The sequence below is a fragment of the Lactuca serriola genome, chromosome 5 (assembly GCF_051521515.1).
Source record: "Lactuca serriola cultivar US96UC23 chromosome 5, Lser_US96UC23_V15, whole genome shotgun sequence".
NCBI lineage: Eukaryota > Viridiplantae > Streptophyta > Magnoliopsida > Asterales > Asteraceae > Lactuca > Lactuca serriola.
The window spans coordinates 117,775,415-117,796,172 of NC_136412.1; the positions used below are offsets into that span (position 1 = coordinate 117,775,415).

Here is a 20,758-nt window from a genome sequence, read left to right on the forward strand (position 1 = left end):
CATTTTGCTAATAAACTCTCCCCTTTGGTTACAAAAAATAATTTTCGTGACTAAATGTTACATTTTCGCTAAGGTTTATTAATGTGAGTATATCCACCTTATGATTTAGTCACATAAAATTAGATGTCATGTGAGCTTTTATGTTTTTACGTTTTTATGTCTCGGCTAGTAAGTGTTACAATATAAAGTTAGACTTAAAAAAAAAAAAAAAAAAAAACGTAAGAACTGATGAGATTTTATCACAGTTATCGGTCGTGACTATTGACTAAAACTCGTTATACTTTTTATATAAATTGTGGCTAAACTAGAGTCTACAATGCATAGATATAGTATAGAACTCGAAGAACAATTCCAGAATGTTGAATTAATTGATAGAAAGGTGCCTTGGATAGGTAGTTATTTAGTTTTAGTGACCCAAAAGATTAGAAAAGTAGCTATGTAATAAATTTGTTTTTACATGTTTTTTCTTAGTTAAAAGTATTTTATTTTTGAAAACTTGATAAATTTGTTTTGAGGCGCAAAGAGGTAAAATGTGTCCATACGAAAAAAAAATCTATTGGTTTTTTATTTTGATTTTTTGAGCTGGTAAACTTGTTTATAAGTTGAACTTGATAAATTTCATTTTTTGTTCTTACATAGAGTCCTTTCCATTTTTTAAGCTTGCATGGATTTTTATGTCCACGGTTTTTTTAGATTAATGGATGAATAACTACTTTTTATTAAGTCATAAAATAGGTCTTAATTGATAAAGATACATACATTTAAATTAAGTCAAAAAATAATAATACTAATAAATATGATATTTTAACAATTTCTAAGATATATATAGTGTTATAAAGATAGTTTTATAAGATGGTATAATCATATATAAATTTTTAGACAAAAGAATCAGCATTAACGATATATAGTCAACGTTTCTTCGGTCAATAAACACAATAAATCATATTACAAGTAAGACTGTAAGAAGTGTTTCCATGGTGGACCATCCTTCTGATCTAACGAGGATGAACCAAACCCACAGTAACTCAAAAATAAAAGGAAAAAAAAATCAAATTCAAATTAAATCGTGTGAAGATTGCTAACTTGAAAAAGTCCATTTCCAGATCTTGATCCGTAGATCCACCTTGCATTTAGCATCAGAAACAGTAGCAGTCACAGAAGTTGATGAATTTTTAGACTTACCACCACCACCGTTTGGAACGAGGCTATGAATTCCTTCGCATTCAATTCGAATCCCAACTTTTTTGGTTCTAATCGATTCGATCTTCACTCTAGCTTCAGTATCAAGTAATATCTTCAATGGCAATCCAGATTTCTTCTTCAGATCTGATCTGATCTGATTCACTATAGTCGTTTCCAGAAGCAGAGAGTTACTGTACAATGATGAGCGTATGATGGTGATGTTATTGGGATTACTGACTAACGAATTAGTAAAGGACCCATTCGCGATTTGGGTTTCCTCTGATAAGCATGTGATGGTGATTGGATCGTAGTAAAACACTACTTTCTTATTTGGGTTTTTGGTGGAAAGGGTAAGATTGAGGTTGGATGTGAGGCGGGTTGTATCGTCGGAGGTGGTGGTGAGGTTGAACCGGGAGATTTTGATTGCTGTGATTGAGAATGTTGGACGGTGGGGCCGGTAAAGGAGGTACAGGATGCAGCCTGTGATGGTGGCGAGGAGGAGGAGGAGGATTATGATTAAGATTGACCAGAAACAGCATAGGCAGAAGTAGCTTCGACGGCGATTGCGGTGATATATGTTAGGGTTGGGGCGGTACGGGTGGCGATTGAGATTAGGGTTGTAAAGTTGGGGTTTGTTAGTCGGTGGTGGTGTTGGTTTAACGGCGGCTGCGCCTTTCGGCTTTGATGGAGGGTAGACAGGATCTGCCATGGTTGACAATGAGTGGGACTGTGGGAGAGTGATTGTTGCAAAGGAGTATGAAACCAAGGCAGACACATGGGATTAAGTAATTTTGAAGATTCCAAGTCATGTTTATAAAAAATGATTAAAGTTTTAAAGTACAAATCTAAAGCTCACATCCACAATTAAAGATTTTAAACTATAAGATTTGTATGTTACTATCTTCTATTAATTCTTTTAATTGTCAACTAGATTATAATTCGCGTTAAAAGCGGTGAACACATAATATTTAAAAAAATGAAATTTATATGAAACAGATGAAAAAAAAAAAAAACATAAAATTTTAAATCAAAAAAATTACTTGTCAAACAATTTCATAAGCAAACAGTAAAAACTAATTAAAAAAAATCTTCAACCCAAAATGTCAGATAATGATAAATGACTTAAAGTTATTCGAGTTTTTCTATTTTTAGGATCTTCAAAGAAAGAGCGGCAACATAATCTTTAATGTCCAACGATGAAACCGTAAAACAAAAAAAACAATAACCAAAAAGAGCATCATTAATGTCTAAATAAATTCTAAATGTAGAAATAAATTCATATATTACATGTTTGATGTTATTTTTTTCCAGTTGAGTAATAATTATATTATTATCAGTGAACTTTAAGATTTCATAACCATCAAATTTGTTCAAATTATCATTTGAAATTTGAATTTTGAATGCCAATTTTTTTTATCTAAAAGTACATTCGTAACAGATGGATAAATGTCCATATTACCCTCCTAAAAAAATGAACGGTTATAAAAGTAGATAGACAAAAAGTTAAAATTAGTTTTGTGTAAATAAAGATAATATGAATAACCTCATTAAAATTTTCAAGCAACTATTTTGCGGTTTTTTTAAAAAGTATATTTGCGTCACGATCAAATAAAGTAAGTGACACCAAACCGGTAAAGTTGCGACAACCCGAATATTTCGTATATATAATTTCTAAAGTCAAACACTTCATTTGGAAGTCAAATTCATTTCCACCATCTTCTAACAAATTTAAAAAATCCGTTTTAGTATTCCGAACTTTTCATGCTTAACGATCAAGTCTTAGAAAGTAACCACTAAAGCCCTAAAACCAAACATCATGCCATAAACCTCATAAGATGGAGTTTCCGGGCGGTAAACTCCGGGGCAGTAAACTCACCCTATATAAGGGTGAGTGAACCTCATTTACACTCTTTCCACTCTCTCTCTACCCTCGCTCTCTCTCTCTCTCTCTCTCTCTCTCTCTTCAAGACCCGATTTCTCCTAGAAATCTTCAAGTTTTCGTCCTCAAACTGTAAGTTCTTCTACCCTAGAGTGTATTAGAGCTTATTACATGTCCATATATCATAGAAATCACCCAAAAATGAGATAAACAAGGTGTTTACGGCCCAAGAACTTCTTAGACCATAAACCCTTAAAAGGGTGCCAAAATGCCCCTAACTCCTTCCTTGTGCTTAGAGACTAGCTTAGATCATACCCTTGAAGTGTTATGGACCTTAAACATTAGGTTTTGGAGGGTTGAATGAGAGTTTATGGCTCATGATCTTCTTAGGCCGTATGTAACGTCCCAAAATTCAAGACTAAAAATTTCATTTAATAAAACATTACTTTAAGCAAATTCATCATTTCAAAACATAAACAGAGTATTAATTTCCAAAATACATGTTCGTTATCAGAGTAAACATTCACAGGCTGTCTAATCTATGGTGTGTGTCATGCGATCACCCCGAGCTCTTCCCTCCGCTACCGGAAGCACCTAAAACCAAAACTGAAAACCGTAAGCACGAAGCTTAGTGAGTTCCCCACCCTACCACATACCATGCATAACCACATACTGCACATATTGGGCCACGCCCGCTAACCTGGGCCTCGCCCCTACCTCGGGCCTCGCCCGATACTGAGATTGTTTGTATTTTCCCATAAAAAACCCATCTATTATTAATTCACAGTATATATATGAATACATCAGAGGAGGCCAATGGGACGAACAAATATATCAATGAAAAGCTATTATACAAAACACAATAATAATAATAATAATAATAATAATAATAATAATAATAATAATAATAATAATAATAATAATAATAATAATAATAATAATAATAATAATAATAATAACCCGCTAACATCCCCCCGCAGTGAGAACAGGAGGAGACTCTCGCACGTTCAAACTGGTTATAAAATCCAGAAATAAGGACGTAGGAAGACTCTTCGTAAAGATGTCAGCATACTGAGACGAAGAGGGAACATGAAGTACACGCACATGACCAGTAGCAACCTTGTCCCAAACAAAATGAAGGTCAATCTCGATATGTTTGGTCCTTTGATGATTAACCGGATTATACGACATATAGATAGCACTCACGTTATCATAATATACTATCGTAGCTCGATGAGGAGAAGAGTGAAGCTCTAATAGAAGATTGCGAAGCCAACATGTCTCAGTGACAGCATTCGCGACACCGCGATATTCTGCTTCTGCACTAGACCGTGACGTCGTGTTCTGTCGTTTAGAGGACCAAGAGAGGAGATTGTGTCCAAGAAAAACACAGTAACCCGAAGTGGATCGTCTAGTAACCGGACAGCCCGCCCAGTCGGCATCAAAATACGTGATGAGATCGTTACCAGGAGAAGAAAATAGTTGAAGCTCGTGACCGGTAGTACCGCGTATGTAACGCAGGATGCGTTTCAGAGCTGTAAAGTGAGGTTCCCGCGGGTCATGCATATAAAGACATATCTGTTGTACTGCATATGTGATATCCGATCTCGTAAATGTGAGATACTGAAGAGCACCAGCAAGACTGCGATACAAAGTAGGATCATCAACTGGAGGACCCGAACCATCAAGCTTAGATGACATATCAGCTGGAGTGCGAGCTGATTTACAGTTAAGCATCTTAGCCCGATCAAGGATCTCATTGGCATATTTATGGTGAGACAAAAATAGACCAGTGGTGGAGCGAGTAGCAGAAATACCTAGAAAATAATGTAAGTCACCGAGATCAGACATAGAAAACTCAGCACTCAAAAGAGAAATGATGTGATTCAGGAGCTGAGAAGAGGATCCAATGAGAACTATGTCATCCACATAGAAGAGGATATACGCCATATGAGAGCCCTGTCTGTAAATGAATAGTGAAGAATCACACCTGCTATGCACAAAACCAATACGTGTGAGAAACATCGCAAAACGCTGAAACCAAGCTCGCGGTGCTTGTTTAAGACCATATAACGATCTTTTCAACAAGCAAACATGATTCGATCTAGAAGGGTCCCGAAACCCTGGGGGTTGTTGCATGTATACAGTTTCCTGAAGGTGACAGTGAAGAAAAGCATTCTTCACATCGAGTTGGCGAATGGGCCAATGGTGCATGACAGCAATGCTTAAAACCATACGGATGGTAACAGGTTTAACGACCGGACTGAACGTCTCATCACAATCAATACCAGGTCTCTGGCTACTTCCATTTGCAGCAAGACGAGCTTTGTATCTAGACAATGAACCATCTGCATTTAATTTCTTCTTAAACAGCCAAATACAATTAATAACATTAGCATCGGGTGGTCGTGGAACTAGAACCCAAGTATTATTTGAGATAAGAGCAGTATATTCTTCTTTCATCGCATTAAGCCAGTTAGGATCATTAAAAGCCTGTAAATAATTTTTAGGAACAGGAGATGTAGAATCTATGTGTAAATTTAGTTTACGGATTGGCTTAGAGATACCCAATTTAGATCGGGTAAGCATGGGATGTTGAGATCGAGTAGGTGTGACACTTGGAGGGGACTCAGACAGAGGAGACGAGGTGGCCGATTGATAAGGATTATGGAGTGGAGAGAATCCTGACACTAATGAATCAGTAGCAGATGGACCAAGCACAGTTGGGCTTGGCGTACTGGTAGAGGAATCAGACTCACTGGGCTGATCGATAGTTGGTTGATCAATGACTCCACAAGGAGATGCTGGAGGAGTTGAGGGAGGTGTATCACCATGAGAGAATGATGGAAACAAGACATGATAAGGATGATACGAGGTGTTGTTTTCATTGTTGAGAAACGAGTATGAAGGTGCGATATTAGGCGTCATGGAGCCAAAAGGAAATACTGTTTCATCGAATACCACATGGCGAGAGATAATGATTTCATTTGTGTCAAGGTTAAGGCACCGGTAACCCTTGTGATTAGTCGGGTAACCAAGAAAAATGCACGGAGTGGAGCGTGGTGCTAATTTATGAGGTGTAACAATATGTGGAAAACATAGACACGCGAACACCCGTAAGTGATCATAACTTGGTTGAGTTTTGTAAAGTTTATGAAAGGGGGTGTCATGGTGAAGAGTGGTTGAAGGAAGAATGTTTATAAGATGTGATGACATGTGTAAAGCTTCGACCCAAAATGTGGGAGGAAGTCGAGCATGAAAAAGAAGAGCACGTATACCATTGTTAAGAGTGCGAATCATACGCTCAGATTTTCCGTTCTGTTGGGATGTATAAGGACATGAAAAACGCATTAGAATGCCATTTTGATCGAACAATTGATGAAATTTTTTGTTGTTGTATTCACCCCCGTTATCACATTGAAGTGATTTAATATCTGTTTGAAACTGATTTTTAACAAACTCACGGAAAATCACAAATTTATCAAACACATCAGATTTGTTATGCAATGGATAAACCCAAACATAGTGAGAAAAATCATCTAGAAACAAGACATAATATTTAAGACCACTTGTGCTCTCAATAGGAGAGGTCCAAACATCAGAATGTACCAATTCAAAAGGAAAAGACGAAACAGAACTCGGAGAATTAAAATGCAATCTAATGTGTTTGCCCTTTTGACATGCATGACATAGAATAGAGTCTTTATTAGATGAACTTGAAATAAAACCATTATTAACCAAATGTTGAAAAAATGTGATGTCCCGGATGTCCAAGACGTTGATGCCAAAGAGACGGAGCAATGGAGACACAAGCTTGAGGAGTCGGGGTTGTAACAGGATAGAGATCCCCAGTGCTATCACATCGCATGAGAATTTGTTTGGTGCGGAAATCCTTCACATAAAATCCAAACGGGTCAAACTCAATGGTACACATATTTTCACGAACAAAACGACGGACAAAAATAAGATTTTTAATAATAGATGGAGTAATCAAAACATTTTTAAGTGTAAGAGTGCAATACGGATTTTGATGCGGAAGAGTGGTGTGTCCCATTTTAATTATAGGCATAGATGATCCGTCCGCTACTATAACAGATGAAGGAAAATTACTATTTTTATCAGAAACGAACTTGAGTATACCTGCACTTGAGTGAAGGTGCGATGTGGCCCCGGTATCCATGTACCAATCACTTTGCCCCGGGTCATTTAGAGTCATCGTATTAAACATTTGAGGCAATGTAGTAGGCTCGTTATGTGGCTGGTGAACCTGATGTGTCGAGTAGAAGGCCTGCTGAACAGGGGTTGTAGGTGGGCTAAAAAACTGATGTTGGTGGGCTGATGTGTGCTGGGTCAGAGGCTGTTTGGGACCAGTGCTGGACTGAAACGGAGTGCTGGACTGAAATGGAGCAACCAATGGACTAGGTAGAAGACCCGGCTGAGAAGACCCGTGAGTGGGCTGGTGTACTTGAAACCACCCATAAGCCCATGCACTTCCATTGCGATTTTGATTTTGTTGACCACCTGCATTAGAAAAGTTATTAGAGCCACCATAGAGAGATGGAGAGAGTACCATAGAGCCAAGATTTGATGATTGAATCCATACGAAGCCATGCATCCTTAGCCGATGTTGACTCTAGTGTTTCCTTTTCTAATGATGCTTTGACTGGTTCAACAGGGCGGAGATGATCGTCTACCCCATATCCTATGCAATGAATCTCAAAAAGCTTTCTCCATATGTCATAGTTCATCTGCTCCAGGTCAAGAACAAGGGGTATAGCATGTTTAATGTTAATGGTAGATGTAGGTTTATCAGACGAGTTGTTTCCTGACATCTTGAGAACACGTATAGCAGAGACAGACTAGAATGAGAATATTAGAATAGAAGATAGAATTGATAAGATGAGAAAACAAGAAGAGGTCGAACGACAGAAGAACGGCTGTCGAGTAGGGTTTACAGGGAAATTGTTATCGCTCTGATACCATGAGATTGTTTGTATTTTCCCATAAAAAACCCATCTATTATTAATTCACAGTATATATATGAATACATCAGAGGAGGCCAATGGGCCAAACAAATATATCAATGAAAAGCTATTATACAAAACACAACAACAACAACAACAACAACAACAACAACAACAACAACAACAATAATAATAATAATAATAATAATAATAATAATAATAATAATAATAATAATAATAATAATAACCCGCTAACAGATACAACGGCCCCGCCGCTCCAGGCGCCGCCTGGCTTCGAAACCCGCTCGGATACAGATCTGTTTCACTTAGGCCTCGCCCATTAACATCTAATAGCACATAAACATATCACATCACATAAGCTAAACACATACTAACGAATCTTGTCCTAAGGCCTCGCCTGTCTCTGGGCCTCACCCTTGTCCTGCTACTGATGAGTCATGGAACCCCGTCCATACTCCTGCCGATAGTGAGGTACAGGCCCAGCCTACTCTCACTCCTTCCCTAACTTGGGCCTCGCCCCTGATATACTGCTAATGAGATGTGGAACACCATCCACACTCTGCTATTGGTGAGTTACGGGACCTCGCCCACACTCACCTCCCTACCAGGCACATACAAGTATCACACAGACAACAAGTATAAACTATCACATAAACCATTCCTTGGGCACCCACCCGCTATCGTTGGACCTTGTCCTAAATATCATACTAGCATACTGAGCCTAGGGCTAACCCCTGGGTCTTCTACTCATAACTACATGGGCCGGCATTGTGGCCGTAGACTCATTCACACAAAAGGGAAACTCACCTACACTGGCAGAACTTGCTGATGATCCAACTAGCCGCTGCCCGGAAACTCTTTGAAATCCTGCTCCACTCGCTCCCCGAGCTACCACTATCAATGCAACACTGAGTCTGACTGACCCCCGAAAGACAACCAAGTCAACTCTGGTCAAAGTCAAAGTCCTGGTCAAAGCAATCTTCCAGGTCAACCCTACTCGCCGAGTCACCCTATTGGCTCGCCGAGTTCATATGTTCAGAGTCCTTCCATTCGCGACTCGACTCGCCAAGTCAGTTCATGACTCGCCGAGTCTACCGATTTCTGACTCTTGACCTGTCCAACTCACCGAGTCTCCATTCGACTCACTGATTCGAGTCTCAACTCGAAGGGTTTGGGGTTTCGCGACCTGACTCACCGAGTCAATGAACAGACTCGCCGAGTCCAAGACAATCTTCAACAGACTCGCCGAGTTGTTCTTCTAACTCGCCAAGTTCCTGCCCAACTTCGTCTGACTCGACGAGTTGTTCATCCCACTCGTCGAGTTCCTCCAAATCTTCATGCTACTCGCCGAGTCCATTTAGATCTCCATACATGCAGAGGACTTTTGAGTCATGCATGGACTCCAAATTGTAGATCTACCCTTCCCAAGCCTATTCCTCACGTAAAGTTGCAAACTTTACGTGTAGAGAAGGAGATCTAGGCAAAATACACCATAAACTAGGGTTTAAGGCAAAGAGGCTCCATAATCAACTCAAGGGCAGATACTTTATGCTTCTCAAGACCATAATATGCTTAGATCCAAAGTAGCAACTTCAGATCTGGCTTCTAACTCAAATGGATACCACTATGGCTAAAAAGCCCCAAAACTCACATATAGATCTAGGAGCAAAAGAGTCCAAGAACTAGTTTATTACCTCAAAATGTTCAGAAATATCTTCCCAATCCCAGATCTATAGCCCCTTCTTGCACCTCCAAGATCCTTCTTCCTTCTCCAAGCTTTAATGCACTCTTCAAGGCACCAATTGGCTCAATAAATGGATATGGCGGCTAGGGTTTGGTGTTTTGGGTGAAAGAGGCAGTAAAGGAACCCTAGGGAAGAGAATAAGATGTTTAAATAGGCTCCGAGTCCCGGATTTAGGATTTTCCTCGTACAGACCAGACTCGCCAAGTCTCCTTGGCCGACTCGCCAAGTCGGTTACTTACTCCTCGACCTGGATACCGCTCGGACTCGCCGAGTTCCTCCTTGGACTCGCCAAGTCGCCCCTTAAAATTAGGGTTTTCTTTCCCTTCTTGGCCTTCCAGACTTTGGGTGTTACAACTCTCCCCCACTTAAACTAAACTTCGTTCTCGAAGTTTGCTATGGCCCACCGCCTGCGATCTGCCTCTAATACCCCACCAATTATTCCAACACCAGCTGCCTACCTTCGCTGGCCTTCCGCTCGGTCATTCCGACTAACATTAATCCTTGCGGATAATCATCTCGGGTCAACCCTAACCCTGAACTTTCTGGAAACGCAACTTACTTAACCGACAATCCTTCTGGTACTCACCGAGTACAGCACTGAACCCATAGGGGTTCATCCCTTCTTTCCTTGCGCGATTTCCTTGCCTCCCCAAGGCAGTGCTCCATAACCAACTATTTCCTCTGTCACTGTGAAGGTCCTATCTTCACCAATCCATTACTCCCGCCTCCTCCAGTTCGGGTCATTATCGCCAGTATCCATTGGGCAATTCTTTCTACTATAATTTGGTGTCGAGCACCCTACGATCAACTAACTGAATTCCACCACACGCTGCATACCCGCACTGTTACTGACTGGAAATTCTGCTATTCCTCATCTGACTTCCGGATGAGCTGAGACCACCCTCGTCCCTACCAACCTATCAATATCTGGATTACCGGTTCCCACCGATTGCTGTCCGAACACAACTACTAGTCGCTCCCAGCGAATTTCGAAGAAACTTCGACCGCCTATAACTACTCAATCTATTCTTCCATACAGGCACTACAAGTCCTGGGATCCCTGATCCCCTATCTTGACACTAAGGTCCCTACTAGATCCCATCTGTGCTGCTAAAACTCACGGGCCTCGCCCATGGGTCTCACCCGCCCCTATCCTTCTAGTCCTACTTGTCTAGCCATTCTCGCTCAGGCCTCGCCCACGGGGTCTCACCCAACCATACTACTGAGCAACCCTGCTCTCAGGTCTCACCTATACTGCTATTCTCATATGGGCCTCGCCCACGGGTCTCACCCAACTATATCCTGGAGCGGCCTCTCCCAAGGTCTCACCTCTCTAGGGCTATACAGGCAAACTCCCTATCATTCTCATCCACCACCCATTCCTGATCCCTATCTGATCACTAGGAGATAAGGGCCTCGCCCCAAATCTGCCAACGAAGCTACTATGGAATGCTACGGCTTGCCCGCAGTCTTACATCACCTACTATCATCGTCTGCTAGTGAATGCTACGGCTGCCCCGTAGTCTTACAACACTTTCCACTACTGACTGCTAGTGAATGCTACGGCTGCCCCGTAGTCTTACAACACTTTCCACTTCTGACTGCTAGTGCGAAAGCATCCCATGCTATCAGTTCTCAAGATCTTCCTTCTGACTCACTCGAGCCCTACAGGCGATCCCCCATCCTGAATTCCCAACCACATACTAACCATCACCAATACACACAATGGCTGAGGGGGAGTTTCTCAAACTCCTAACCCTGACTCCTCAATCCATCAAACGTTGTACCACTTCTTTTTCCTTCTTGGAGGTCGCGCACTCATTCTGGATCTGCGTGCCCTTACCTTTGCCCATTCGGAGGATTCTCCCCCACTTCGATCCTGCTTAACCCTTGCTGCTCAATGCTCGAAAAGAAATCCCCATCCTCTCTACCATTCCATAAACAACCTGCTGAGGAACCCCAAGCTTACCATAGCTAGGGATCTAACCACTCCAATTCTAAAATCATATGGCTCCGAATTAGCGAGACATACCAAGTCCCTCCCAGGCATGCTACAGTTGTTGCATCCTAAGCAACCTTCCCCAATAGAGCACATCCCTTAACTACCATTCAAATATCCAAGGTATGCAGATGACATATAACTCGATCATAAGCAAGCCGCACAAAAATAAAATACTCATACCGATAACGATGCAGAACCATAACAATATAATCATGCACAAATAAAAGAACTGAAAACGGAAATCGCATACCTGCAACGTACGATGCTGCTCGCGCCTCCAAGGTAGTCATCTGAAAAGCCCTGCCTCCTACCGCAGGCGCCTCTACACGGCCCTGACAGCCGTCTGTGATCCTCAAGGTTGCAGGGGCAGGTGCCATCACCCGTCCTGCTGAAAACAAACTAGGGCACTGGGCCTTCTTGTGGCACCGCTGATTGTAGTGAAAACATATCAAGTCTGATCCCTATGTGGTGGTAGCAGTACAATCCCTGCTGAAATGACCAGTCCGACCGCACTTGAAGCAGCCAGACTCACCGTCGCTACCACTCCTGCACGCACCCCCATGCGCCCTGCCACACTTCCCGCATCGGCTGCGGTCCCGATAATCCCTCGATCTCGAATCCGATTCCTTGGGCCTTTTGCTCCGAACTCGCAGATACCTGAACCTCATCCGACTTCCTCTTCCGGATCTGCTCCAAATCAATTTCCCTCTCCCTGGCTTGAGAAATCGTATCTTCCAGCGTCTTACAGCCGGACCTGCTCACGAACTCCCTGATGTCAGCCCTCAACATCTCATGATAACGGGCCTTCTTCATCTCCTCATCCGCGACATACTGCGATACAAGAAGTGCCCTCTCCCTGAACTTGGCGGCGATCTCCGCCACCGTCTTAGTGGTCTGCGTCAAATCCTGAAACTCCCTTGCCAACTGCTGCACCTCAATAATTGGCGAAAACTCCGCCCTGAACCTGGCTGAGAAATCGCTCCAAGTCATTGCGTCCAACGCGACATCATCCCTCAGAGCATGACCAATCTCCTCCCACCAATCCCTCGCTCTGTCCTTCAGAAGACAGGAAGCGAGTTTGACCTTGTCCTCCTTAGGACACCGGCTCGTACGGAACGCGTTGGCAACATCAGCCAACCATCTGCTGCTAGCGATGGGGTCCCTAGCCCCATGATAATCTGGTGCCCCGCAAGCCCTGAACTCCCGAAATGTCAAGGTACGCGCTCCCATCAATGCCATCATCTCAGTACGGAAGGCTCCCAACCTCTCATCCAAAATCTCCAATATACCCTCCTTGACTGTGCCAAAGATCACAGGAGTCTGATGTAGAATACTGCGTGTAACCTCGGCGGATATCAACTCCCTCATTCGCTCCTCGAGCTGCTCGGCCCCTGAACCCGAGCTTGATCCATCTCCGACGCCTGATTCGCCCGCCGGTCTCTCTCGCAACGTCACCATGCTGAAAATATACCACAACCACTATCAGAATACTGTTCACTAATGCGAGACCAAACACACCCTACCAGGTTCCCGGTCTTGTCTCGGCCTTTCCCGAATCGAGTACGGATCCTCTGCTTTCAGTAGTACGGGCCCATACTACCTTCCACATCTATCCGTACTTTCCTTAGGAATTGCTTTGACTCCACCAGGTCCCTTATCCACTACTACTGCTCCCAGCACTATCTCATCCTAGGCTTACCCTAGGGAAACCTCTGACTCAACTCAAACCAGTCCTCAGCTGCTGAAGGTCTCCTTGTGATGCCAATTAGCCATCACCTGGATACCATCACATGTGACGAGGCTCAAATAATCCTTCAAGTAAAAGACTCGTCCCTACAACGGTTGGACTCAAACAAGAGCTGCGCAATAGGACCAAATCCAACACTCTGAGATTATTCAACCCTGATCACATCTGACGTGTCGTATCCACCTAATGGCTAACTCCCATCACTTAGAATCCCACAATGCACAAAGCAAGCAAGATTCAGACAAGGGAAAATCTAACCATAACATACTCAAGCAATCATATCCACGTAGCAAGAATCTGAACTAGCATGCAACACAAACTCGCAGACTCACACAAACTCATAGACTTAGGCATAACCTAAACAGGCTATCGTACTACTGTCTAATAAGTACTATCATGCAGCTCAAAAGCACATGTAACAGGCACATAAGGCATCATCCCTAGATCCTTAGTCCTAATCTAGCATGCTGTTCTATTAACTGATAATCATAACATAAACATCTATAGGTATTTTGGGGTACTTACTCGAGCTCAGTTGATTGCATGCACCACACCTCTTTTCTATTTTCAAAGTTCTTTTCTTTCTGAATTCTTTTTGCTTTTCTAAAACTGTTTTTCATTCTCAAAATTCTTTTTACAAAACTGTCTTTTCATTTTTTTTGAAAACTTTTTATCCGACCCCTTAGTTTGAGTTCAGGCACACTCGAGAGTATGCCCGAATCCCTCAAACCAAGGCTCTGATACCAACTTGTAACGTCCCAAAATTCAAGACTAAAAATTTCTTTTAATAAAACATTACTTTAAAAAAATTCATCATTTCAAAACATAAACAGAGTATTAATTTCCAAAATACATGTTCGTTATCAGAGTAAACATTCCCAGACTGTCTAATCAATGGTGTGTGCCATGCGATCACCCTGAGCTCTTCCCTCCGCTACCGGAAGCACCTGAAACCAAAACTGAAAACTGTATGCACAAAGCTTAGTGAGTTCCCTACCCTACCACATACCATGCATAACCACATACTGCACATACTGGGCCACGCCCCCAACCTCGGGCCTCACCCGATACAACGGCCCCGCTGCTCCAGGCCCCGCCGCTCCAGGCCCCGCCTGGATTCGAGCCCCGCTCGGATACAGATCTGTTTCACTTAGGCCTCGCCTGTCACAGGGCCTCGCCCGCTAACATCTAATAGCACATAAACATATCACATCACATAAGCTAAACACATACTAACGAATCTTGTCCTAAGGCATCGCCTGTCTCTGGGCCTCGCCCTTGTCCTGCTACTGATGAGTCATGGAACCCCGTCCATACTCCTGCCGATAGTGAGGTACGGGCCCAGCCCACTCTAACTCCTTCCCTAACTTGGGCCTCGCCCCTGATCTACTGCTAATGAGGTGTGGAACACCATGCACACTCTGCTATTGGTGAGTTACGGGACCTCGCCCACACTCACCTCCCTACCAGGCACATACAAGTATCACACAGACAACAAGTATAAACTATCACATAAACCATTCCTTGGGCACCCGCCCGCTATCATTGGACCTTGTCCTAAATATCATACTAGCATACTGAGCCTAGGGCTAACCCCTGGGTCTTCTACTCATAACTACATGGGCCGGGATTGTGGCCGTAGACCCATTCACACAAAAGGGAAACTCACCTACACTGGCTGAACTTGCTGATGATCCCACTAGCCGCTGCCCGACAACTCTCTGAACTCCTGCTCCACTCGCTCCCCGAGCTACCACTATCAATGCAACACTGAGTCTGACTGACCCCCGAAACACAACCAAGTAAACACTGGTCAAAGTCAACCTTCCAGGTCAACCCTACTCGCCGAGTCACCCTATTGGCTCGCCGAGTTCATATGTTCAGAGTCCTTCCATTCGCGACTCGACTCGCCGAGTCTACCGATTTCTGAGTCCTGACCTGTCCAACTCACCGAGTCTCCACTCGACTCACTGATTCGAGTCTCAACTCGAAGGGTTTGGGGTTTCGCGACCTGACTCACCGAGTCAACGAACAGACTCGCCGAGTCCAAGACAATCTTCAACAGACTCGCCGAGTTGTTCTTCCAACTCGCCGAGTTCCTGCCCAACTTCGTCTGACTCGATGAGTTGTTCATCCCACTCGTCGAGTTCCTCCAAATCTTCATGCTACTCGCCGAGTCCACTCAAAGGACTCGCCGAGTCCATTTAGATCTCCATACATGCAGAGGACTTTTGAGTCATGCATGGACTCCAAATTGTAGATCTATCCTTCCCAAGCCTATTCCTCACGTAAAGTTGCAAACTTTACGTGTAGAGAAGGAGATCTAGGCAAAATACACCATAAACTAGGGTTTAAGGCAAAGAGGCTCCATAATCAACTCAAGGGCAGATACTTTATGCTTCTCAAGACCATAATATGCTTAGATCCAAAGTAGCAACTTCAGATCTGGCTTCTAACTCAAATGGATACCATTATGGCTAAAAAGCCCCAAAACTCACATATAGATCTAGGTGCAAAAGAGTCCAAGAACTAGTTTATTACCTCCAAATGTTCAGAAATATCTTCCCAATCCCAGATCTATAGCCCCTTCTTGCACCTCCAAGATCCTTCTTCCTTCTCCAAGCTTTAATGCACTCTTCAAGGCACCAATTGGCTCAATCAATGGATATGGCGGCTAGGGTTTGGTGTTCTGGGTGAAAGAGGCAGTAAAGGAACCCTAGGGAAGAGAATGAGACGTTTAAATAGGCTCCATGTCCCGGATTTAGGGTTTTCCTCGTACAGACCAGACTCGCCGAGTCTCCTTGACCGACTCGCCGAGTCGGTCACTTACTCCTCGACCTGGATCCCGCTCAGACTCGCCGAGTCGCCCCTTAAAATTAGGGTTTTCTTTCCCTTCTTGGCCTTCCAGACTTTGGGTGTTACACCGTAAACTCCCTCAAATGGTGCAAAATGTGCCCTAATCACCTCACCTAGCCTTGGACATTAACCTAGAATTATACCTCAATGAGTTAGGGACTTGAATCAACGATTTGGCACTTCATGTCATGAGTTTACGGCTGTAAACTCCACACAAGACCATTTTTGGACCTTAAACTCACCCAATCTCTTGTTTAGGCCATGGAGCACTTAACCACTTAAGATATAGTAGTTTAAAGACTTGTTTGGAGACCCAATTGAGAGTTTATGGCCAGGAGTAAACTCCCCTGGGCCGTAAACTCCAACAAACATGGTCATTTGATCATACATTTCCGTATAAAACCCATATACCCTTTTATTGCAACCCAATAGCCTCCTAGCACTTGACCAAAGTGTTTTTCTTCGCATTAGGATGTTTATACGTGTTTAATTAGTGTTATAATCACTAATTATATGTAAAAGTATGTCTTCATATGTTACTAGGGTCATTAAGTGTGTTCAAGTCTTCACTTGACACCAAGCACTCAATCGACACTTCCATCCGATCCACTTGCTACAGGTGAGTTCATACCCCTGAAACAACCTTTTAAATGATTTTAATTGCTTTTATAGGGGGGGGGGGATACAAGTTGAACTGTATGGTTATTAGATAAATCACATGTGTTTAATAACTGTATAGCAAAATAGATTTTTGCATATTAAACTGCTTTATCCAGCTTAAGATTTCCAAATCATGTTTTCGAATCTTGTTAAAGTATGGATATCCCTTTTTAGATTATTAAAAGGTTATCTAAAAATTTTCAAAGATTGTTTACTAAAGAGACATCAAGTCGTAATTTCTTGTTAAAGGTTTTCCAAAGGTTTTCTTCACTTAAACTATTTGATCAAATCGTTTTCAAAAGCTTGTTTTATAAACTGATATCGAGTCATCAATTCTTATTTGTAAGGATTTTCCTAAGGTTTTACCAGAGTTTTCTTCTATGCTTTTATTTCGTTAAATGCATGCCTATATTTGTATAGTTATATAAATAATGTTTAAAGGACTTAGAACGGCTAGTTCACCCTATTTCCTTTTCCTCGTTGAGATGTGGTCTGGTGGGTATCGGTTATCTGTCCGAAGGTCGTTTAAATATTAGTTATATATCATGTATATATGTATAGACATAAAGGTTTCCATCGACCAGTTCGTTTCCCTTGGGTAGCAAGGGCATCCTTCCATTCACCAATCACATACCTGAAACATTAGTAACTATTATAGGAATAGTTAGGAGATTCTATTTACTCTTTCCAGTACGGAGAATTCCAAAGGAGTCAGTTCATTCGTGAGTCTATATCATTATTCCAATACTTATAATAGAATTCGAAATACGAGATACATCCTCGGGACACGGATTCCACCGTTGTCAAGTTGGTAACCAGAGTCTCCTGGAGGGAGAGCGGGCATTGTGTGTATAGATCTATATGGGACATACACTCCCACACCCTGACTGCTAGCTACAGTCCCGACCGACCAAGCCAAGGGGTGAAAAATGTCACATTCATTCCGAATCCAGCAGGTCGTCAAATATTCGATTGTCAATTAGTATGGTTACGAGTATCTTTATGTTTACCTTATAATTCATGGCTTTAAGGTAACAAGAATTATCATGGTATTTTGAAACCATCTTAACCTATTTTCCTAGTTATATACTAGATCACGTTATAAACCTTTAAACCAACCCACCTAGGATTACCGGATATTTTAGACTTTACTAGCTGTATCGTTCATTCGATATTGTCTGGAGTCTGTATTTCCTTGTTTTAGACTTTGCTAGCTGTATCGTTCATTCGATACTGTCTGGAGTCTGTATTTCCTTGTTTTAGACTTTGCTAGCTGTATCGTTCATTCAATACTGTCTGGAGTTTGTGCTTCCTTGTGTTAGACTGAGCCAGGCATATCATTCATTCGATACTCTCCTGGAGTCTATGTTTTCATTTGCTTTAGTCAGCAGTATTACTGTTGAAGTATATGTTATTTTCCTCTAGTATTTTTACTTATGATTTTCTCATAATTCCTTTAAAGTCAAAACTGCATTTTGGTAATGATAGTATTTTGGGGAAATTACTCCTTAAAACATAAATCTGTCAAGTCTTGATAGAAGACTGCTCTTATTTAGAAAATATAGGATTTTTTGGAAAGAACGCTAATACACCGTAGATTCTAAACTACTATATGTCATAAAGTTATTTCAAATAAAAATGTGTATTTATACAAATGACACTAAATACTTATGAATTCACCAGCATTATAAAAATGCTGATACTCGCTTTCAAAATAACTTGTATTCTCAGGTCATCGATAGACAGGTACATCCCGGGAGCTTTTGCGAAGTCAGCCTAGAACCGAGCTGCATCTATGTTATGTTCTGTATTTACTTTGATGTTGCTATGAAATGTAACCTATGTAAAATTATTACTATTAATGCAATGGTTGTTGTACTTTGATTACTATATTGCATATGTTGTGATAGTTGACATGACGTCCTCCACCCAGAACGTTTCCGCCGTTCCGGTTTTGGGGTGTGACAAAAGTCTTGTACTGTAATGGTGATTTTGAAACTAAAACCATTGATATAAACAAATTCAGTAATATAAAGTTTGAAAGTTTAACCGAAGATTATAATAATATGTATAAAGAACTATTGAAAACCTTGGAACAACATATATCTCTTTGTTAATGCAAGTTGAAGTGTAACAATCAAAAACTTCTTTATCTTGAAGTTGATCCTCATACATATAAACGACTTTTTGAGCTTTCTTTTGACATTTACTACAAGCAAAATAATACCATTCCACATCATCTATATGCTTAATCATACCGACAACAATCAATGTTTTTTCCTGCAAAATATTAATGTAACTTTGAATTATATAATAAAAAAGTAAAATGAAATATGAGGGTAAAAACAATCAAAAAACTATTTGATATAATATAAATTTGATAAATGAAATTTAAGTATATAAAACCTCATCTACTTGTTGGAGATCAGCAATAGCATGTAAATCAAAGTTATGAAAGAAATCGTCATTTTCGGAGTGGACGTTGGAGGCCGAAGCGTTGTTACAATAAGCAGATGTACTTTGAGCCATGTTTCTATTTGTGAAAAAACTAATCATTATTAACACACTAGGTTATAACATGTGTATAACAAGGTTGACACTAAAAAAAATTATACGATAAAAAACATAATTTTATTTAATCATACAATTGTAAAAAATATTTATATATAATAATTGGTGTATATTGATAAGTTTATAATCCATGTGTATGTATAAATAATATTTAAAATGGTTATAAAATTTAAATAATGTTATTTAAATAACTATTAATGACAAAAACAATAATATTATTAAAGGAAATATTTAAATTTGATACACTGAATATGACAACAATTGTTATAAACGATAGAACTGTCAAAAAATAAGGAAATACAACATAGCAATAGATAACATTCTCAATAATTTTGTGACATGTGAAAAATATTTTACGTAATTAATAGATATGTTGTGCTAAAGGATTTAATAAAATAAACTAATAATCTTAATAAAAAAAGTTAAACCAATTATAAAAACTTTAATGAAACATAATAACATTTGAATCAAATAAATTTATTTTGACTTCATATCTATACATATTAGAAAGTTCCATAGACATAGCGATGATAACATTTTCTAGTAAATATTATTGCTTAGAATAAATATTTATATTGGAAAGCAATAGTGAATTAAAGATTAAAACAAACATGTATCCAACTGAAATCAGTTATATAATATATAGGTGAAATTGTTTTATTTATCTCTATAATATCATAAGTTAAACATAGAAACATAATTTCAAAAATATTATATATATATATATATATATATATATATATATATATATATATATATATACCTTATACATGAAATATAAATCATACATATTTATAAAGCTATCATTTTTTCTTGAATCTCATGCATTTGAAAACCCTTTTTCTAACTTCCTCAAACCACATTCATTTGAAACCCCATTTTTTAACTATTGCAACTCAAAAGTTTTTTTAATTATGATTTTACACTAAAATGTTTTATAAATTAATTATGTTTAATTAGCATTTAGTGAAAAGTTTACTATAAAAAGACCAATCTTTTGGGAAAAATGCATACAAATCATATATAAATTTTAGAAAGAAAACAAACTTAAAGGTTTTTGTGTTGGGTTGAGGGTTTATGACCACTTTTGGATATATGCTATTATATTAGAGCTTTTAATTTGTAAGTTTGT

General features: G+C 40.4%; 1 protein-coding gene across 1 annotated transcript; it reads right to left on the reverse strand.

Moving 5' to 3' along the window:
• Nucleotides 1-903: 903 nt before the first annotated feature.
• Nucleotides 904-1,968, reverse strand: LOC145052886 (NDR1/HIN1-like protein 13). Its single transcript, XM_079000803.1, has one exon. The coding sequence runs from the start codon at nt 1,889-1,891 to the stop codon at nt 1,079-1,081; it is 813 nt and encodes a 270-aa protein (XP_078856929.1). The 5' UTR covers nt 1,892-1,968; the 3' UTR covers nt 904-1,078.
• Nucleotides 1,969-20,758: the final 18,790 nt, after the last annotated feature.

Excerpts from the sequence above, each read along its gene's own strand:
- LOC145052886 (XM_079000803.1), bottom strand. The coding sequence starts at position 1,891 with ATGGCAGATCCTGTCTACCCTCCATCAAAGCCGAAAGGCGCAGCCGCC.